The 22,908-nt window shown below is 44.5% G+C and overlaps 1 protein-coding gene across 2 annotated transcripts in view; it reads right to left on the reverse strand.

The window, feature by feature from the left end:
- Positions 1–860: 860 nt before the first annotated feature.
- Positions 861–22,908, reverse strand: part of PDXK (pyridoxal kinase) — a 67,703-nt gene continuing 45,655 nt past the window's right edge. The window contains exons 4-12 of one of the 2 annotated variants that reach the window (XM_068155167.1): positions 22,613–22,696; positions 20,059–20,105; positions 17,413–17,498; positions 16,526–16,571; positions 13,650–13,761; positions 10,550–10,686; positions 9,725–9,791; positions 8,842–8,959; positions 861–1,737 (exon numbers count right to left, since the gene is read on the reverse strand). In XM_068155167.1, coding sequence (XP_068011268.1) covers positions 8,847–8,959; positions 9,725–9,791; positions 10,550–10,686; positions 13,650–13,761; positions 16,526–16,571; positions 17,413–17,498; positions 20,059–20,105; positions 22,613–22,696 — 692 coding nt within the window. In that variant the 3' untranslated portion in view covers positions 861–1,737; positions 8,842–8,846. Of the gene's footprint in view, positions 8,960–9,724; positions 9,792–10,549; positions 10,687–13,649; positions 13,762–16,525; positions 16,572–17,412; positions 17,499–20,058; positions 20,106–22,612; positions 22,697–22,908 lie in introns of both variants that reach the window. The other variant, XM_068155166.1, reaches the window with a different exon arrangement.

The following is a 22,908-nucleotide window of genomic DNA, read 5'->3' on the forward strand; positions in this document are numbered from 1 at the left end:
TTGCACCCAGTGATTTCCAGGGGAGGAAAATCCAAGCACAGTGAAGCATGCAAAACAGAGCTGTTCCCTTCCACTGCCTCTGTCCATGACAATGCAATATTTATCCTGGTGGCATTTTTATTGCTAACTCAGCAAAGCAGAAGTGCTTATTTTAACATACCCAGAATGCAGGAACTTGGAGAGAAAAACTGCTGATAAATTCTCCTCTGCTTTTTGCAGTAGTGATTTGCTGAGAAGTGTGGTGAGGAGGCTGCCATGTTCCCCAAGACGCATAATAAATGATGTTCATTTTTTCCAGATCACCAACTGTCATGGTTGGAGCACAGCATTCAGCAGAAGGCCATCCTCTGCAAAGTGATTTATGCTGCAGATCTTTGCAATGTCTAGAGAGCCCCCAGACGACAGCCAAATCAAAGCAAAACAACATGAAAGCGTGCGTGGTCGTGCTTTAGCCTTGGCGTCCCAGCAATAAGAAACAAAGGCTCAAGTACAGCAAGATGGAAGAGTCATGCTCTGGCTGTCAAACATGCTAACAGCTTGCCTTTTGACTGAATGGGATTTACTGGGGACTCAGCTCTTCTGAAAGCTAATATGTTGATGAATTGAAACTCAGATCACCCTACTAAAATTCTTCACGCTATCCCAACTGACAAAGGACAAAATCTTTACCTTCTCCCATTCGGCCTTGCATGCATTCAACACAAGCTACAAATTTAGCTTGGGAGGGTTCCTAAGATGGGAACAAGCTACTTTTGTTCCAGTCTCTTGCCCTCTCCATGTATATGTTGTGATTAAGCACCTGTAAGACCCTCCAGTCATTTAATTAAACAATTCCTCACCCATTTTTAACCTGCTCTATATGTCATTCTGATCACACAATTTCAGGGGCTGGAAGGGACCTTGAGAGATCATCCAGTCCAAACCCCCTGCCAGAGCAGGACCACCTCTACCAGATCACACAGGAGTGCATCCAGGCAGGTTTTGAATATCTCCAGAGAGGGAGACTCCACAACCCCCCTGGGCAGCCTGCTCCAGTGTTCTGTCACCCTCACAGTGAAGGACTTCCTATGCCTCAACCTCCACCCACTGCCCCTCGTCCTGCCATTTGGCATCACCAAGAAGGTATTTGATATCGTACTTCAACCCAAAAACTACATTTCAGGCTTATGCCACAACTTCCCTGATTCCATAATGGATAAAGTAGCAATATTTAGGGTTTTCTTTATAAACAATGGCATCTACCATCCTACTGCCTTGCCTCTACAATCAAGCAGACAAGCCTTACTGCAGAAAGAATACGACCTGGAAAAAGCCAACCAGAAAATATACACAAACACCACAAGAAGCCTACAGTTTCATGAGAAATTAAATGCTTTGCTATTACACAGAACTTCACTGCTTCTCTGGCATAAAAGTCATTGAGCTACTACGTACACCTCGAGGACAATCAGTAAGATGTGTAAACATGTAACAGGTCCACCTAGTCAGTACAAAGCACCACACGAACTTTAAAGTACATAGAAAGTTTGCTCATAAACATTTCTTCATTTTAAACAATTCAGCACTAAAAAAATATTACTTCAAAAGGCATCTTTTATTAAGTTACTCAGTTTGTCCAGGGCTGGTGGGGTTGTACTATCCATAGTGTATCACAGCCACCCGACTCTCTTTCCAAACCGTCTGGCTTTTCTGGAGGAAAAGACTGAGTGTGGCTGGGACCCAAAGCTTCAGCACAATCTATAAAAATAGAATTCTTTAAGACCTTCTGCTCACATCCTGAAGGCCTACACAGCCAGCCCCCAAATTCCATTTCCCACCCCCAGCAGACTGCAAAGAAAGCTTTGACATACACACACACACACACACGCACGCACAGAGTACAGATATTACACTCTTCTACACACAGATTTTCCTACATAGCAATGCAACCACAAGGGCTATAGGTAAGGAGTACATGTGAGTTCAGTGGGAACATATGGCACAGCCTTCTCATATTGCTGGTTTTCTCTGTCTGAATTGTGTTGCTGCCCTATTCACCGCTCTGCCAATTGTGGGTTTACCACTGTGGGTTGCCCCGTGGAGGCACCGAGTCAGGAGCGTGTGCTTATTTAGGAGCATACTTGAGAGCATCCCCTTGGCCTCGAGGGCCACTGCTGCTGGAGAAGCAAAAGCACCAAAACTGGTGGCTGGTGGCACTGGGGCTGTCACCTGGCACTGGTTTCCTGGTGAAGCAGGTTCTTGAAAGCCAGACCACATTCTTCCCATCAGGAAAACATTGGGAACTAGCTTAGGCTTTCCTGAAGCAGCCTGCCGACCACAGCAGCTGCCTTGCGCTCTGCATTCTCTGCCCTTCAACAGGCGCTTAGGGGACACCTGTCCAGTTTCTGATTGAACTTCATGGATTTACCTTACATCTGCTCCTGCACGCATGGGTAAGTTCACTGGTTTACTCATTTACTTAAAAGAGAAGAGCTATTCTTGGGGCTGTGACTGAACATATCAAAGCTTAGTCTCCATGGCTGGCAAGTGTCTTTAATGGCTGTGTTTTAGAAAGCTATGAAACTGTTCAGCAGTAGGCTCTCACTTACCAGAAGCAAATGTCTTTCATGAAGAACAGCTCTGTGAATAATCTTACCCTCTGAGTCTAACAGGAGATGAATGAGTAGTCAACAAGCCAATAAGGCTGCAAGGGGATGTAAAAGAACAGGTTGTGTCTCCATTTATGAAGGAATGTTGTGTGATCCAAACCTGTAGCACTAATATTTTAGCTTCTAAAAGTACTCTCTGAACGGTCAGGAATCTTTGCTCAGGAGAGGTGGTTTTCTTTAGTATAAATACGAGCCAAACTTCTCCACTGGGCATAAGCACAACAATGTAGCACCTTCTCCAATAAGCAGGGCTCTGATTAAACTGGGTACCTGCTCTCTTCCTCTTGTAAAACACTGCCACAGCAGAGACTGAGCAGGGCTGGTGGAAGCACTTGTTCTGACGTGCAGGAACAATTTCCTACCGTACAGTCCTGCCTGCTCTAACCTGTGCAGCAAAATACTTACTCTGTGAAGGGGAGTGCAGCTAAATGCTGCACAAGAAACAGACCTCAAAGTGAGCTGTGGTTCTTATTCCAAGCCCCTCTTCTCACCTTGTGTGCAGGAACAAAAAGCACACCACCAAGAGGCCCTACACAGGCAAGTCAGAGGCATACAAGAGCAGTAGTGCAGGATGCCAACAGCTCTCTTCCCATGAAGCCAATTTAAAAAGTGAGACACCAAAGGATGTTATTCATTTCCACAGAGCTACTATCTCACAGTGAGATGATTAGAGTGCACAAATGTGTGCTCTTCTGCTAACCACCCTTTCTCTATACTAGGATCTATCTAAGGGAACTTCTAATTACACTCACATTATTCAGCAAGTCTATGAAACTGTTATTGTGCTGTTTAATTCTGAAACAATTAACACGTTCAAAACCAGGACCTAACAGTTTGTGTGTGCATGATACAGTAAAGTGTAGATGCTTTTATTACAATCTTCCTTGCCACATATCTTAAAATAAAATAAATCAATACAATCACCATAAGAGTCTCAGACAACAAATTAACAGCGTCCAATCAAGACACAGTTAAGATACCCAAAGGCAGTACGAGTAGCTGGAAACATTGGTCCTCCAAGTCTTTTGTGTAACACATTGATTATAGATTTCTTCCACTTATGATAAAAAACAAGAGCAAACAAACATCAATGTTAGCAATTCAGACTGCAGGTTTCAGAAACATTATCACGTGTGAACAGCAACCCACCACACCTTGGTTTTAGCACAATGTCTTTATGCACGTCTCCCTAAGATGTACATGGGGATACTAAGCATCTGGAGACTAATCCAGGCCCAGAATAGAGTAGGTCATCTGTAAAAATGACTTTTGGTCTCTCCTGCACAATGGCTCCACAGATGAGTGCACCTGCAGTAACCAAAATGGCTGACCACATACACTGCACAGTTCATTCCAGGACAAAGGGATCCAACACAGATGGCTTTAGTGAGTGAGAAGAACAGCGAGGAAGTTGACTGGGTGGAAACAGAAAGCATTCACTGCTCCCATGTGTATGTGTACTTCAGCATGAGAAGTGTCTTTAGCTGCTAACTTCACATGTGCATATGGGCAACAAGTGTGGCAGTGAAGTTAGCAGCCCCCTAACCGATGAGTGCTGGACTGCTGGGGTACAGGCGCCTTTCATGCTGTTAGGACGGTCACGGAAGATTATCCCTTAGTTACTGACTCCACTCTCTTGGCTAAAGTGCTTGTTCTTCTGTAAACTGGACCTAAACTAACCATTTTTCTTTACCTAAGGGTCTGCATGTGGAAGAGGGCCCTGATAAGTCTCCTCCAAGCCCTTAAATAAAGAGTGGGCAGCTGCCTAACATCGATACAATTTTCAACTGCACTACAGAGACAGTGTGAACTCAGAAACAGATACAGATACCCTATCCGTGGGCAGAAGAGGGAATAAAAGGTTGGACAGGACTGTGCTGAGTCTTTGAATTTTGCTCTGCAAACATCATGAAAAAGCATTTGTGACTCTGAACCAATCAAACTGCATCCAAGTATTAAGCATCTATACCCTGACATTTAGAAATACCTTCCAGCCTGTGAGGACTACAGAAAGTTAGCTACAGAATATATTTACAGATCATTTCTGGTGTTTGTTCCTGGCAAGAGATTTCAAGCCCAATTCTTCACTGAAGACATAAACCTGACCTAATGTAGATCAGGTCAGTGGGAATTTAAAACCAACAGCACATAAGCAGCTCCCAGGGACTTAAGCAGAAGAAGCAGAAGCAGCTAGCAGCCCACTGCTAGAGAATGCAGCCACTGCAAAATAGGAACTTTTGCAGACCCAGCACATTAGCATCATTACCCTTTCTTTTTGCTAACATGGATATGCCACAGATTCTAAGGAAGGTGTGAATTACTGAACCAACCTGTTCATTGGAGCAGTGAGAAAGGATCACACCTGACAGATATGAGCTGCTCCAACAAATACACCACTTTCCCTTCTATGGTTTACAGATGAAACCTTGTTTGCAAGGTAGCTTTAAGTTTCCTACATTCTAGGCTTCTTTACTTCAGAGAAAACCAGCTCCTGCCTTTCCCTCAATTCCCTTGCAGAAAGTCTGTTTTATTTAATGGGGGGACAAAAAGGTGCTAAGCACTTGCTCACAGGGCTTTTCTGCAGTACATGCTTACAGCAGGTAGGGTGTCTGTGACAGCACGTTTTGGAAGTGCATGCTGATTGCTGCTTACAAAAAGTAAGTGAGCATCTCTCTCCCGTTGATTCCCCGCTGGAACGAACCAAAGAGCCTCAATCTTGCACTGTACTAGTGCAGGGCTGGCCATCATGTGGCTCTCCATTCAGCCCCATACAGCTCCCAAGCCATGTCATGTTACATGGCTGGCAATGAAGCTGGTGCAGGGGCTGTTGTGCAATCCGCAGTCCTGCCTATCACAGACAGTGCATCAGGAGCCACTTCCAGACCCAGATAAGATCAGTGCTGGAGCCATGGACTGCAGAAATCAAATGTCATGTGAACTGCATTTGGAATACACTGAATTCTTGGCCGTCTGAAGATCTTTCTATGTGACCCATAGAAGCTACAAAACTGGATACAGCTGGGCAAGGCTGTCTACGACTACCTGAAGGGAGGTTGTAGACAGGTGGGGGTTGGTCCCTTCCCCCAGGCAACCAGTGGCAGAACAAGAGGACACAGTCTCAAGCGGTGCTAGGGGAGGTTCAGACTGGATGTTAGGAAGAAGTTCTTCACCGAAAGAGTGATTGGCCATTGGAATGTGCCCTGTGAGGTGGTGGAGTCACTGTACCTGGAGGTGTTCAAAGCCATGGTTTAGTTGTCCTGAGGTGTTAAGTATTAGGTAATAGTTTGGACTTGATGATCTCTGAGGCCTTTTCCAGCCTGGTTGATTTTATGATTCTACAATCCCACAAAGTGGGCCATGTGATATACAGGCAGGGAAGTTCAATATTTTAACAGTTTCTTCCTAAGAGGACAGTAGAGATTGTACACTCCCATGTGAAATAGTCTAATCTTATAAAGATAAACTCATAGCTACGTTTGGAATATGGCATGCAGCACTGCTCTGGTCAATGTTAAAAACAGTTAAAACCCTTTCCTCTTTGACTGCAGATACAACATTTAAATGTCTCTGCTGAAAGCAGCTGTCTCTAAAAAGGCAACTGTATTCCTGGCACAACTGCCCAAGCAAAAAAAGGAAGGTGTCTAAAAAAACAGGAGGCAAATGATCAGTACTGAACTATTTCTCAGCCCATTTGGAAGCTGGTGTGTCAGGAGGGAAAAGATAATAATACTAGTTGCATAAATTAAAGAATGCAGCAAGAAAGGCAATTCATTGTACTCCACAAAATCACAGAGTGGCTGAGGCTCAAAGAGACCTCTGGAGGTCACCTAGTCCAACCTAGCCCAATCAGGGTCAGGTACAGCAAGTTGCTCAGGACCACATTCCATCAGGTTCTGAGTATCTCCAAGGATGGAGACTCCACAACCTCTCTGGACAGTCTGTGCCAATGTTTGATCACCATCCGTGAGCTACATTTTGGTTTTTTCAGGTTTAAATGGAATTTCCTGCATTTAATTTTGTCCCCATTGTGTGTTGTCCTTTCATTGGGCACCACTGAGAAGAGCCTGGCTCCTTCTTCACTGCTTCTCTCATCAGATATTTATACACAGTGTTAAAGAGAGTTCACATCTTTTCACCAGCCATGGGCTCATCTTTGTTCCTGACTGCTAATTTTAGCCAACTGCTCACAAAATTAGTATTGCTTGGTAATTACTTCATGGCAGTGGTTACTAAAAGCTGTGGCAACATAGCCACACCACACTTTGTAACTCATTTATGCTGACACCCCCACACACAGTAAATTCTCCATGTTGGTTTTTTGGTTTGTTTTGGCTTTGTTTTTTTTTCCTTTCATATTTAATGCCAAATGCAGGAGAGAAAACAATGTTACTATTATTATTAGTTGGTGGAATGACAGCCTTGAAGTCTGCCTCTTTACTGCAAAACGTATTTGTCTCTTCACTTTCATTTGTTTCAGAGATATTAAACATGATGGATTTCAGAGATGGATTCATTAGTAATTCTCACTCTACAAAAGAGGAAAACCTCTTCAGCTAAAAATTCACTTTAAGGATAAATTACTCTTCTACTAGGTGAAGCCAATTAAGTTTTACAGTGTCAGAAAAAGCCACCAATGGTGGGATAAGCGAAGACTTCAGTAGCCAAAGCAATCTCCAAATCACCTCTCTGGGGACTCGCAAGCTATGCAAGTGACACTGCCTGTTAGGAAGGTGTGATGAGGAAGATGCAGGAAAGGTATGTGGGAGATAAACAAGAGTGAGTTTCCTGAGCACGCTCAGGTAACCAAGAAAAACTCATCCCTTTCCTCTAAAGCAAATTTGCTTCATGTCACTGCAAGCTGCTCTGCAATTTTATTCTCCCCATGCTGTCTGAGACAAACGGTGCTCAAAAACTGAAACCTGATGTACAACCCCACACTCCATCTCGTCTTGGGAGAGGCAAGAACGTCAGTCCCGTACAGAGATCATATATGGAAGTACAAGGGGTCAGTACCTATAAGCATATCTGCCCTGCTGGTGTAATGCATGTGGCTGTGATGCACAGGATGCTGAAGCACACAATGGCAGAATCCCATTTTGAAGCCTTATTAAGCAGAATTTTGTAATAAATATGTGTTAATAATAACAACAACAGCGAATTTCTGTCATCCCTAGTCAAAACTACATCTTTGTCTTTCTCTGCATCTGGTAAAAGTAGGTAACTTATTAAAGCTCATTACACTAAAAATGTTCCTTTTACCACATGGCTTCACTGCTAAGCCTGCCAATAGTGCTCAGTATTGTTAGGTGGAAGTGCCTTACAGAGGCTGTAAATACTTCCACCCATGAAGAACTTAGTAGGGTAGCCAGCTTTCAGGGCAAGAGCTGCTTTCTCTTCTGTCCTTACAGAATGCTTGTGCTTTAGAGCTAGAAACTAAACAAAGACTCAAGCCTGGCCTTGGAGGTAGAACTACAAACTTCTAATCAGTGCTACTGCATAAAGAAGATTATCTTATTAATGAAGATGTGTATGGAGCAGCTTTGGAAGAAAATCATACGGGCACCTACAGACGGTAGAAATAAGCAGCCAGTACCTGCAAAAACCGAAACTGTGCAGCTGTTCATAGACAAGGAAACAGGAGCAGTTAGAAGTAACATGAATGACACCTCAAGGTCACTTCAGAGTACTTAAATGCCAAATATCTTCGAAGTACTCCTACACACAACCAGAACTTTGTGTGTAGTTTTAACCCTGCGTAGTTTCATAGCAGCTGAGATACTGAATACCAGAGTAGGTAAGCAGGTATCTCCAAGAAAAGGGAGCATAGAGCGAGCTCCATTGGCACTAGATGCCACCTTGAAATATAGTCTCCAGTCAGTCAAGCATTCCATTAGCAAATTCACATCTGAGGTCTTTGGCAAGGCAGGAACACCATACTCTCTTGCCCTGGGTAATTACACAGACTAAGTGAATTTGACAGCCATTTTGATACCTGGTAATACGCTTCAATGCACACTAGCTGTTTTGTGTTTAAAACTGAGCAAGGCCAGCACATATGTTTGAGAGTGGATATCTGCCTATGCTGGGCACTATTTCATGAAAGTCAGGTTTCTGTCACAGATCTAAGGCAAATATTACAATTTACAGGAAAGAAATGAGGACATCGATACATTGTGCGTTACTGGAGACATACAGCCTTTATAACACGGTGGCCTTCACTATGATCTCTGGGTTTTCTATGTCCTTTTTGCTTTGGACCATCCTCAGTTCCAGCTGGGCTGAGTTTGGTTTGTTTCCTTCTCCAGCTTGTGCTAAAAAGATGACACCAGAATACAGTTAGAAATAGCAGCAGAAAAAGAACTAAGTTACACTGTTGTGTTACTCCTCTTTTTTTTTTCTGCCCTCCTCTCCTCCCCAATCTCCCTTACTATCCCCCTGCTAAAGGCTTCCAAGGTGGAAGATGAAGGTTAGCACTGTGATTTCTTTTGTGCCCCTGCTCTGCACCTCTCTCCAAGAAAGAAACACAGCTCTGTTAACTGGAAACTGACACAGACATGCTCCTAGAGCCCACAGACCCCACCTGGATCTCCTTGGGAACTGAAAGACATGGGAACTCCAAGGGCAGAGAAGCAGAAAGAAGATCCTAAAATAAAATAATAATCACTCCTCACACGCCCATCAGAGCAAACAGTTTGTTAGTACTTGATAAATCCCTCTCAATACTAAGCACCTGCACTCAAAGTAAGCAAGCTATGCTTAAAACGGAAGCTCTCGTCCACACTCAGCGCTTCCTCAGGTTCTTCTGCCACTGTCTTACAAAGCAGCCAAGCTCAGCCAGTATGACAGCAGTCCCACTACAAGCTGAATAGTGACATCTTCAGTTGGGTACTGTCAGAAATAGGCTTGGGTGACACAATAAGGGACATACACTGACAAGACTAACAAGCTCTCCCTCTGTAAATTCTCTGACTGCTTCTGCACTGATTGCTGCCTTTAGTCAGGAAACTCAGAAAGCTGAATGCTGCTTCTGATGCAAATCCAGACAGAACAAGGGAATAAGGCTTGAAAAAAATTACCTTTTGCACTCTTGATGGTCCTTTGCAGAACATGTTGCATGGCTGACACAGTCTTTTCACATGCCATCTGCATTAATATCATATGTATATAGCTTTGAGTAAAATTTCAGCTGCCTAGATCAGTATTATTCCTGTAAAAACACTGCTGCTAAGAGTCAAACATGGCTGACAAGATGCAAATGGGATAACAGCTATGTGAAGTAGTGAAGATTAGTAGTGGAAGATTAATTCTCCCCAAACAGGCATTAGAAATCATAGACATTGAGGACTCCATGTGCTTAAGGGAGAGAAACAGATTTAATTACTGATTTTTAATGCCTGTTATGAAGTGAGGGTAAAAACTAAAAGCATGCATGCAGTCTCTCTCCCTAGAGAGAATCACATCTTATCTGGCAAAGTCACCAAACCCATCTAACTGAAATGTCACCAATACAAAGTTTTAGTAGCTAAAATGCTTTGGCAAAAGAGAAATGCTGGTTTGGGTTTTTTCCCCCTCTGAGGTGAGGGAAAAACCAAAACAAAACAGAAGAGAGGCTTCAAATAATGTGTCATAGGTTAACAGCAATAATAATGGTAATAACAAACAAATAAACAATAAAGCTAATAAGAACAACCACCAACCACCCACTGCTACCCACCCACCACCCACTGCTACCCACCAACCACCCACCACCCACTGCTACCCACCCACCACCCACCGCCACCCACTGCTACCCACCAACCACCCACTGCTACCCACCAACCACCCACCGCCCACTGCTACCCACCCACCACCCACCACCACCTAGTCTAAACTCCCAGAAAAATTAGTATCTTCTCCCACACCTTGAAATTGTTTGGATGCTTATGTGTCCATGCCAGAAGCATAGCAGCAAACAAGTCTCCTGTTCCAACAAAGACAGCATCTACTTTAGGAGACTCCACACGAATTCTTTGTGTTATCCTGGTACCATCTGCTTTAGCTGCAACACAGAGAGAGAGTTAAGTAACAGACCCAGAAATCAATATAGCAGCATTGACTGCAATTTAAAAGTGATCACCAGATGTGAATTTCTTTGTTGTTTGGAGCATATAGATGCTAAGGGATACTGTAAACTTTGTACCAGCTCTTTTAAAAGATGCACCCCTTCAGAACTTTGCCCGGTGGGGATAGTCTTTACAGCTTACATACTGCACATACTTCACTTCAGAGGGAACGTGAAGGATTGACAGCCATCTATCTTTGGATTGACAACAATCTATCTTCATTGAGACAGCAGCAGCAGCTTGCTCAGCAAACTGCTTATTTATGGAGACTGCTGAACCCTAGATGGAGCATCCCAAACCATAATCTTGAGTATCTCTGGGTTGTATAGACTAGACCAGACCAGACCAGAACAGAATAGAACAGAATAGACCAGACCAGATTGGAAAAGACCTTTGAGATCATCAAGTCCAACCTATCACCCAACACTATCTAATCAACTAAACCATGGCACATGGCTGTCAGCTCGTGGCTTGGACAGCAGCACTCTGTGCTGGGTTAGGAACTGGCTGGAGGCTGAGCCCAGAGAGTGGTGGTGAATGGTGCCACATCCAGCTGGCAGCCAGGCACCAGTGGCGTCCCCCAGGGATCAGTGCTGGGCCCCATCCTCTTTAACATCTTCACTGATGATCTGGATGAGGGGGTTGAGTCAGTCATCAGCAAGTTTGCAGATGACACCAAGTCAGGAGCAGATGTTGGTCAGTTAGAGGGTGGAAGGGCTCTGCAGAGGGACCTCGACCGACTGGACAGATGGGCAGAGTCCAACAGGATGGCATTCAACAAGTCCAACTGCCAGGGGCTGCACTTTGGCCACAACAACCCCATGCAGAGCTACAGGCTGGGGTCAGAGAGGCTGGAGAGCTCCCAAACAGAGAGGGACCTGGGGGTGCTGATTGACAGCTGCCTGAACATGAGCCAGCAGTGTGCCCAGGTGGCCAAGAAGGCCAATGGCATCCTGGCCTGCATTAGGAATAGTGTGGCCAGCAGGAGCAGGGAAGTCATTGTGCCCCTGTACTCTGCATTGGTTAGGCCACACCTTGACTCCTGTGTCCAGTTCTGGGCCCCTCAGTTTAAGAAGGACATCGAAACACTTGAAGGTGTCCAGAGAAGGGCAACAAGGCTGGGGAGAGGCCTTGAGCACAGCCCTGTGAGGAGAGGCTGAGGGAGCTGGGATTGTTTAGCCTGGAGAAGAGGAGACTCAGGGGTGACCTCATTGCTCTCTACAACTACCTGAAGGGAGGTTGTAGCCAGGAAGGGGTTGGTCTCTTCTCCCAGGCAACCAGCACCAGAACAAGGGGACACAGTCTCAAGCTGTGCCAGGGGAAGTTTAGGCTGGAGGTGAGGAAAAAGTTCTTCACCAAGAGAGTCATTGGTCATTGGAATGTGCTGCCCAGGGAGGTGGTGGAGTCACCATCCCTGGAGGTGTTCAAGAGGAGATTGGACGTGGCACTTGGTGCCATGGTCTAGTCATGAGGTCTGTGGTGACAGGTTGGACTCGATGATCCTCGAGGTCTCTTCCAACCTTAGTTATACTGTGATACTGTGAAGTGCCTCATCATCCAGTCTCCTCTTAAACACCTCCAGTGATGGTGACTCCACCACCTCCCCAGGCAGCCCATTCCAATGGCCAATCACTCTTGCTGTGAAGAATTTCTTCCTAACATCCAGCCTAAACCTCCCCTGGTGCAGCTCGAGACTGTGTCCTCTTGTTCTGGTGCTGGTTGCCTGGGAGAAGAGACCAACCGCCACCTGTCCACAACCTCCCTTCAGGTAGTTGTAGAGAGCAGTAAGGTCTCCTCTGAGCCTCCTCTTCTCCAGGCTAAGCAACCCCAGCTCCCTCAGCCTCTCCTCATAGGGCTTGTGCTCCAAACCCCTCACCAGCTGTGTTGCCCTGGGTGTACATGAGCAGCTGTAGATATCAGCCGAGAAATTTTGATTCAGGGAGTGTTTTGAGGTTAATGATGGTGATGCTAGGGTTGAGGGTTTATGGGTAGGAATCAGAGGGAGGGCCAACATGGCAGATGTCCTGGTGGAAGTCTGTTACAGACCACCCAACCAGGATGAAGAGACTAAATATTCTTTAGGCATCTGGGCGAAGTCTCACCTCACTAGCCCTTGTTCTCACTGGGGACTTCTAGCAGATGTCAGGGAAATTGAAACAGACCACAGCAGTGAGGGAGCATTACTGGAGGCTCCTAGGGTGTGTGGAGGATAACTTCCTTAAACAGCTGCCTGGGGAGGTGGTGGAGTCACCATCATTGGAGGTGTTCAGGAGGAGACTTGATGGGGTGCTTGGTGCCATGGGTTAGTTGTTTAGGTGGTGTTGGATTGGTTGATGGGTTGGACACAATGATCTTGAAGGTCTCTTCCAACCTGGTCTATGCTATGCTATGCTATGCTATGCTATGCTATGCTATGCTATTCACGTACCCTCTGCCCATTTGCCCAGGAGCTGCACAGAAGTTCAGGACTCGGTACAAGCAGCTTTGCTAAGCTATCTTGTAGGTGTACCTGTGCACAGCTCTGCTGTCTAACTGTTTGGATTTTCCAAATTCATTTCAGGCTTGGCTTTTCTCACCTCTCTGTGAGGATCAGTGGACTGTCAATGGCACATGCTTGCCATCACCACCCCTGTTCTGCTCAAATTATCCAGACACTGTGGGCCTGTACCCTGTTGGCAAGGGCAGGGCTCTCCCTGTGTTGTGATCAAGCTCTGCTCCCAGTTTGCCTTCCCCACTTAACCACTGATACTAGGACAAGCTCATTTAGAGATCTAAATTCCTTCCATCCACTACAGATGGGCCTGATACAACAACTTCCCAGAAAGAGTAACCGAAAGCATGGAACAGCATGGAACAGGTTAAAAGAAAGCAGATTTTAAGGCAGGAGTTCATGGCTTACTTTTCCTGTGGCTTCCCAGAGCAATTAGGTAGTCATTTCCCAGAGAAGCCTGCAGATCTGAGCTTGTGATCACCACAGTCTCTGGTCCCATGGCATGGAGCATATCCATTACCTTTCCAAGAGCAAAAAGGCAGGAATCAGTGACTGGAGTACTTGTTGATGAAACCCTGCCTCTTTCATAGTGCTGAGGGGTTTTATGACAAGCATCTTATTTTGGCATCTTTTGTGAAGAGAAAAAAGTTTCTCTTCAAAGAGTACACTTGAGTTAGAGGAATTTGTTTGAAAGAGGGGACTCAAAACATCCACATTTCAGCATAACACACTTGTTAAAATATACAAGCAACTCTCTTTGTGTTATCTTTGGATACTCCTCTGAAAAGAATCCTCTGTTTCAGCTGCGATCAGAACCTCTGTCTGCATGTTTTTAGAACATCTTATCAAAAGAATAAGAGAACAAATATGCAGGCACATGCAACTGAGCTGGCTATCTTGAAACCCTTGCTAGAAAGGTAGCAATTCCAGGCCATGAAAACTTATTCTGCTACTACTTAAAGAGTTGGCAATAACGAAGAGCCAAATTGGCTGTACAAGTGAGCCTGTCTCGATCTTCTCTCCTTCAGTTTCAAACCCCAAACTGCCCCTGTACATTACTTACCCTTACAGGTGTATTTCCACTCTGTGTGTTACTCACTTAAACTCACTAAGACTCTAATTCTTACACCACAATTGCTTTCCACAGAAGTGATTTTGATTTGACAGAAGACTAAGTAACTTCAATAATGAGTTCAGCATAAAATACAGGGGAGGAAAAACTGGTTTTTTCCAGAGAGAAAAACAGCACCCAAAACCCACAAAAATCCTCTCCAGACTAGCTATGACTCATGACAAGTTGAATGATAAGGATTTAGTTCTGCTACCTTAAATTCTCTATTGCTTTGCTTTTTTTTTAGTCTAAGCCTTCAACTGTCAGACTTCTTTGCACATGCACTGGCCGGGTTTTACCGAAGCAGTAAATCCACCAGCGCAGGCTGACACAATTATCCTGTGGAGTAACACTAACCTCAGCTGCCTCTCTCAGTCACAACTCACCTCAAACCCAATCACCAGTGTTTCTAGCTGTGGGGCTTAGCCCCTTCTGCATTAACATTACATCACACTTACTCTTATGTTAGAAGGATACAGTTATGACTAGTCTTGTTGAAGAAATGAATGAAAGCATGTCACCACACACACCAGTGCCAGAATTCCTATCACCTCCACAAGAGGCAAATTCTAGTATGGATTATTACTCAGAAGGATAAACCTGGATGGGGCATGCAGCTGGAGAGACAGCTTGCTCTGAGCAGCCCAATCTAGCTGAGAATGCCCCTGCTTACTGCAGAGGGGGCTGGACTAGATGACCTTCGGAGGTGCCTTCCAACCCAGACCATTCTATGATTCTTTTATTCAAATATCATACCTTGCAAGCAACTACTTTAAAAATATTTCCCTTCCTAAATATAACTCCACCTGTTCAGAACAGATTGTTTAAAAACCCAAATAAGAGCTGTAACATGAACCAGACAGACTGTGAGAAAACAAACCTGTAAAGTTGCTTAGCACATGCCACTGGTGTTTGCAGCTGAAATATGCAACCCTAAACTAATGACTGCTCAGCTAGTGGTGGTGTTCTCAAGTCTGTGGTTCCACTGGCAAGTGAGGAGAAGAACTGAGTTGCAGTTAGCAGCTAGTGGCATGAAGCACAGTTCACCACCCTTGCCCAGCACAGTGGGTTAATGTAAAACCAGGATGGTGCAGCAGGAGCGTGGTGGAGATTAAAAGGCCTGAGATCTTTGGAGCTGCTTCCTGCCCTGCATCAACCCATGCTACAGGAAGATGCCAGAGGAAAGAAAACAACAAACATGTGGGCTGACAGACTCCAGCTACTCTGCAGGGTGCCACTGCAGCTGCTGTTTGTTTAAACAATTTGTGATCCTTTGAAGATCAAAACCAAACCTGAAGAAATAACATCAGTCCATTATTGAAAGCACTTGACTAGTCAACAAAAATTGCTCAAACCCTCTCAAGCCACCAATAAAATCATGCTCCCATTTTATCCTTCACTACCAGATCCTGCATTTTTTTATTTCCTTCCATTTGTGTGAAAGGATCAATCTTTACACATCAGTACAGTGTATTTGGGGACCATCCATCATCTCTCTGTGGTGATGACAGCAGCTGTCAATGCTATAAATGTCTCTGTCTTTCACCAGGAACTACCTTAAGGCCATGCATCACTCCCAGTTTGATTTCTCATCTGTGTCCTCTATCTTTTTGCAACCCAGGTCTCATCCCCTTTGACTAAACAGAGCACCAGCAAACAGTTTCAGGAAGGGATTCAGAGGGTATTCAATCAACACCTGTGAGAGTTTGCTAGTAAGCTCTCTTCCTGCAAACAGTCTGTACGGAAGAACCAGAAACGACTGCCCCATCAGCTTTACTCTTGCACGACTCAGCTGTGGACAGCAGAGGGAGCAACTCCTGCAGATTTCTAACGCCCAGGGTCACCCGAGGCTTTCACCCCAACCAGCGCATTTCCACAGAGCGGACAGCGGGTGCTCCCCGGCCATGTGCGCTGCTGCTGCTACACCGCAGGAAAACAAGCTCACAGAGATCTGCTTGTTACCACGGTAGTGCCTTTATCTCTAGTTCTCTTGGGAACTTTCTTCAGCAGTCTGGCACCAGAACAGAGTGTTTTGCACCTGGAGTGCACAATTTAATAACACATGAAAAGGATAAAGGGCAAAGTGACTCCAAGGTTAAAGACAAATGGCCAAACTGCAGCACTGCAGGCAGGAACACAGAGACCTTACACATCCAGCTCCTTGCTTACTTACCTCTAAAGCTTCTTTTTCTGTGTGAATCTTCCTGCCTGTGAGCAACCTGAGAATGAAACACAAATCTTAAAAGAGCACAAGTTCTCAGGGCAGTGATTGCTTTGTCAACTCTCTGAAAGGAGGAAAGCTTGGACTGCACCATACAGGCCTAAATGGTTTGTAGCTGCATGGTCTGCTGTATCAGATCTCTGCCTTTAGAAGTTATGTGCACAGATACACAATGCCTCTAAAGCAGATTCACACCAGTCCTAACCTGCCTCCTTTAGAGAAACCTGTATCACAGAATTCCCTCATAAGCATCTTTTCTCCATCTTCCATGCAGCTGCTCCCAGGGTCCCCTTAAGGGACAGCCTGTGATGTACCATAACAGATTATCTCCTGACCAAAGAGTCACAGCTATGTAGACAGAATGGGCAGGAGGCATTTAAATTCCTAACTCCTTAGAAACATTGCCATGGTGGTATTCCTCAATCATATTTTGGGGGTCTGGGTCAAACTGTTTCAGTTTTGATATTCTGACATATAGTAAGAATTTCCCTGGGAGAGGGAAAGGATGGGGAAGGGAAGTGAGGGCTTTCTTGTTTTTCAACCTGCCCTAGATACAGGCCTCTGGAGATAAGAGGCAACCAAAAAAAAGAGAGACTGGAAAAACATGAGAAATCTTCTCCTCACATAACTCCCAGATGTTTTTTTAATTGACTATGTGGCAGTTGGAGGTTTGCTGAAAAGCACCACTTGAGTGTAGCAGCTAAAACACCCAACACACAGGAAATCCATATGCTATACACATGGGTAGCACTGTACTGAGACAAACAGAAGAATGAGTATCGGTCTTCCCTGCTTTTATCCCCACATTGATTTGGCTTTAAAAAGAAGTAAGTACTTACTCAGCTTCAAACTGGTTAGGAGTAATGATATCAGCAACAGGTACAACTTTGTCCCTGTAGACTGGGAGGAGATCCTTGGGCACATACTAGGGGAGAAGAAACAGTATTGAATGTCAGCAGCATTGGAGATGTGGGACTGCAACTCTTCTTCCCTCCAACTACCACTCATGCTGTCACTGAGCAACCTGACAGGTCCTAGCATGCTGTTGAAAAGTGACTGAAGGAGCTTGGGCAGCTTAGTTTGAAGAAGAGGAGGCTAAGAGGGGACCTCATTGCTCTCTACGACTACCTAAAAGTACCTTGTAGAGGGGTGGGCGATGGTCGCATCTCACAGGTAATTAGCAACAGAACAAAAGAGAAAGGCCTCAAACTGCAACAGAGCAGGTTTAGGCTGGACATGAGGAAAAATTTTTTCACAGCAAGAGTGGTCAGGCATTGGAATGTGCTGCCCAGGCAGGTGGTTGAGTCACCAACCCTGGATGTGTTTAAAGGTCAATTAGATGTGGTGTGTGGACATACGGTTTAGGGAGGGTCAGCAGTTGGACTTTATAATCCCAGGGGTCTTTTCCAACCTGAATGGTTCTATGATTCCATAGTTATGCAGCAGCAACTGAAAAGTGGCAGACAGTGTGTCCTCCAGCTGGTGACACTACAACCAACAGCCCTTGTTTCACTTGAGGCAACAGGAAGCACTGCTAAGCAGACAGGCTTAAACTAGCAGCAATAAAAAGTGGTGCCTGGATGAAGAATTTCCAGGTCCCCACTCACCAAACTGACAGCACAGCATAAGGAAATACAGTTCCCAAGATGGAGAACCCTTTTCTCATGCCCTTACCTCCAAAAGAAACAATTTTGTTGTTGTACTGGCCCTTTGCTGCAGCAGGATGTGCCCACCTTGTGTTGCATTGTGGGGCTTAGGAACAAGTAACATCCATGCTGTGCATTGCTTCCCTGCCTTCTTTCAGTGAAGTATTTCTAGGGCGTGCTGTACATCAATATGTGTGAACAGGAATCAGATGTGTATTTTTTTGGTACAACTTAATCTATAAAGCAGTTCCAATATGGACATGAAAAATAATTTGCCTGTGTTGCACCCAAGACTAGCAAAATGCTAGCATACTATGTGGCATGATCAGCTCTTCAAGTAGTAAAGGTCAAAGATCCCCTTTCTGCCCTTCTGTTCCCCCTCTACCCCATCTTCATTAATTAAATATAGGCCATCAGCAAAGGGAGATTGGCTGTCTCAGCAGGTGACACACTCAGACGTAACAGGCTCAAGCTGAAAAGCTCTCAACAGAGCTCTGCCAGGAGTTTGGCTTAGATGGGTTCCCCAACCTTTCTGAGTCCTGCTGTAGTTCAATTTAACAAAGCTTTTAATAAAAAGTTCAGAAGTTCATTGTTTACTAGCAGCTGATACTCTCTGACAGAACCCCATTTGTTACATGGAGATTTTTGCCCATGTTTTATTTTCTCTCTTGGCCTCAGCAGCTTTGCAGGGCAGGGTGTCCACGTGTTGCTGCCTCCCATTCCCAGTCTACAACAACAGGTACAACCCCATGACAGTGCTGACCACTAGACGCTACTGAACACTCATCATACTGATACTGAGCTCACTCCTGCAGCCAGTGAAGTGGTGACTCTGTCTTTAGACCAAGTTATATCTAAACTGAGACATTTGAAAACAAGGACTTTATTACTATTTTATGGCAGGGGTGTCATTGGTGGGTTGCATGTTCAGTGTTCTTTTCTTCCATGTACCTTATCTTCTACCCAAAAGACATAGGTAGGCACATTGTTATGACTTCTCCCAACAGCTAAAGTTTCCCAAGGTGACCCTACAGCTGCTAGATCTCTCTCATTAGAAAAGAGCCAAGGGCAATAAATATTGCAGCAGATGTAAAATGAAAGAATAGAACACAAAAGCAATGGCAAATTTATTACTAAGTGCTGCTTCATGTGATGTTTTATGAGCAGGTAAACTGTAAAAAGGTACAAGGACAAAGAGGAATTCATAGTGCATGTCTAGCTGGAGGCAGAAGAAACCATAAAACACTGTAATTGTTGATGTCTTGACACATTCCATTTTTACTGAAATTATTTGCTCATTTTGATCAAAAAATGTTTCCTTGTCAGTATGCAGTATGGTATTGGCACACAGAACCTTTCTGTCACTGATCACAGCCCAATGCCTAGCAGCTGTTGGATCTCATGTGCAATAAGTCATCTCAATTTAGGTTCAAGTGCTATGTCAATTCACACCACCACTGACAATGCCAGCCAGGCTACCAGCCAAAAGAGAGCTTGTGCCAGAAAATGAGGGGAATCCAGTGAGGGAGAGAGGGGGGATATTTTCCTGTGGACAGGGTCTGTATTCTACCTGTTGTATCAGCAAAGAGTTAGAAATAGTCCTAGGGCAATGCAGCCATCATCCTTCCCAGATACTAAACTCAGGAAATTAAATGTACAAACTTGATGCTGGGATCCAGAACCATGCCCAGGTGAAGCAGCTTAGTTTTGCTGTTTTAGACGTATTAAATAATTAAAGAAATACTTATAGGAAATTAAATAACTAACTTAGTACATCTTTATACAGCTTTATATAGCAAATACTCACTATACAGAGAATCCACACATTCAGGTACTAACCATAGAACCTTCTCCATTCCATTTGTCACCCATCACTGGATCACATACTGTAAGAGAATAAATCTAGCTTGAGAAATGGGGTACAGTTATAGAGAGCCTGGTAGGAGGGATAAGGTTTAGGCCACAGTAAGGGCTATATAACAGCACTGAGCACCTGACAGCCTACATACCCTCACAGCTCTTGCAGCACCCTTCACCCAAAATCTATAACTGGTGGTTGCCCATTCTGAAAGAGTAAGCCATGTGTCTTAAGGAACTGTCAGAGGAGGAAACAAGCTGGGAGCTGCATGTCTGATGTGTCTGGGTAGTGTGGGAGCATTGTGCAGAGGGGTGCCCATACCCTGCAGCATCTGCAAAAAGGATTGCCACTGTCCTCCTGGGATGCCCTGTGTGGGTGGCAAGAGGGGTAGACAATGTCAGAAGACTCTTAGACTGGATATTAGGAAGAAATTATTTACAGTGAGAGTGGTGAGACACTGGAAAAGGTTGCCCAGGGAAGCTGTGGATGCCCCCTCTATGGGGCATCCACAAAGCCAGTTTGGATGGGGCCTAGAGCAACCTGGTCTAGTGGGAGATATCCCTGCCCATGGTGAAGAGCTGGAAGTAGATGATCTTTAAGGTGTGTTTCAACCCAAACCATTCTGTCATTGCAGTCACCCTCTCCTACCTGCTTCCATGTTCTGATATCTGAAGGTGATGAGGATGAGTTTGACTATTGGGAGTAAAAGGGCTTTAGCTATGGAAAATGCAGAGAACCCTCCCCTTCACCCCCCAACCCAAAACTCTGGAGTAATAATTCATGGTGGGGAAGAAACATGGAAGAAGCTAACAGCTCTGAAAAGAGTCCTATTTTCACTTTAGCATAAAAAAATACATGCCAAACACCACCCCACCCCCCACCCCCCAAAATGCTGTGTGTGCACATTAAAAAAGCCCAAACATATTACAAAGAAAGGAGAAAATAAATCCATGCCAAAGTAGACAAACTTGTACTTGGTGTAATAACACTAACACATTTAGCATAGGATCTGAATCAGCAGCAGCAATAGCAACATATTCCAAGTGCTCTTAGTTTCAAAGTGAGGCTGGAAACAGTTAAGTCTTGTATTTTTAAAAGTAACATTGCTCATTGCACGAAGACCTTTTAGCAAGCTAAGAAAGAAAGACAAATCCAAAGGCACCATATCAGTGTCCACACAACAGGTAAGGAAGTTTCTGTGAGTAAAAGGAGTGGCAAATTGGTTTATATTTTAAGAGTATTCTCCTTACATTTTAGTCTGTTTATTTAATACAAAGAGTCTTAGAAGCCTATGTCTGCTCTCACCATAGAATGGTTTGGGCTGGAAGGGACCTCCAGAGGTCATCTAGTCTAACCCCCTGCAGTGAGCAGGAACATCTGACCACTTCCTGCACTATACAGATAGTTGTTTCTTCTTTCTGCTCATACTTGGAATTTTTTAGCTTTCACTTACTAGTGAGCAGATTGGAGAATCTGACAGTGCAAGTGTCAAAAAAGGCTAAAAAGCGACAGAACCTGAGCTCAGAAAAATGCAGCAGAGGAATGTTTGTATGTAAGAACTGTGCTCTGTTGATTTTAAGACACATATCACACTCCACAGTATTGCTCCTTGCAAATCCTTCACATCCTTCTTGCTATTTCCTGACTGTACAGTTTACTGAACCCAACTGGCCATTGGAATGTGCTGCCCAGGGAGGTGGTGGAGTCACCATCCCTGGAGGTGTTCAAAAAGGGATTGGATGTGGCACTTGGTCCCATGGTTTAGTCATGAGGTATTGGGTGATAGGTTGGACTTGATGATCTCTGAGGTCTTTTCCAACCTTATTGATTCTATGATCATTCACAGCTTTTTATCCCACTAAATTCCCATGACTTTGCCCTTTCACTGTAAGCACTTTGCTCAATTCAAGCCTGTGCTTGTTATGTTCAAAACTCCTGACTCACTCAGAGAGTCAGGAAGGAAAAAAGAAGAGTCTTCTCTTAGAAGTTTAAGCCTGACTGACACGTTAGTGACAGCAGTTGCTAGTCTATTGCTCTTTAAGTGCTCCTAGGTAACCTTAGCAAAGGGCACCAGAGTTAGAAAAGCTCAATTATGAAGCTTGTAAGGCACAGTAAGACACTTCTGAAACCACAGCAGGGCAACTCAAGGGTCTGTCCCATTTTCAATGGGCTTGGAAATCAAGGAGAGGTTTCAGCTATCAGCACCTACAGCCTATGCCTCTGAACTGTGAACAGCAGCAGCTGGCTGGGATTTTATAAGCTTCTCTTTGATACAGACAAGCAGTCCTCAAGGCACATTCTCCTCTGGGTAGCACAATGAAAGTAACATACTGAAAGGCATAAAAAACCAACCCCGTCAACACTTCAGCAATGCTGAAACACAGTTTCACTGGAGCCTCATCAGCTCCCAGTCAGATCAGAGCACAAGGTGGTTGTGAAATGCTGGATAACACCAGAACATTTTCATCCCAAAAACATGAGAATTCTGGACATGTAAAATGATGAGTCAGAAAGAATGACAATACACATCCTTACCATACACTAGGTTAGAATTCTGTTGCTTCAACTCCTGGACAATATCCACCACCATTGCAAGAAAGGATGTGTCTCTTGTATACCCTTTGAAGTAAGAAAAAAAGGACACTTTTGAAGTAGATTTTCAAGAATGTTGCTTTAAAAAGAGTTGGGGCCTCTGCCAAGAGTTGAAAGCAAAATAGAAAAGGAGTATTTCAGCTAAAGAAGTATTGAAACATTATTTACACATGTTGCATACTAACATCTCCTGCAATTCAGTGTGCTGTTCCTGGAAATGTCTTCTGTCTGAGTTCTGT

Source organism: Melanerpes formicivorus, unplaced genomic scaffold, assembly GCF_026170545.1.
Source record: "Melanerpes formicivorus ecotype bairdi unplaced genomic scaffold, bMelFor1.0.p_v2 SCAF_30, whole genome shotgun sequence".
Taxonomy (NCBI): Eukaryota; Metazoa; Chordata; class Aves; order Piciformes; family Picidae; genus Melanerpes; species Melanerpes formicivorus.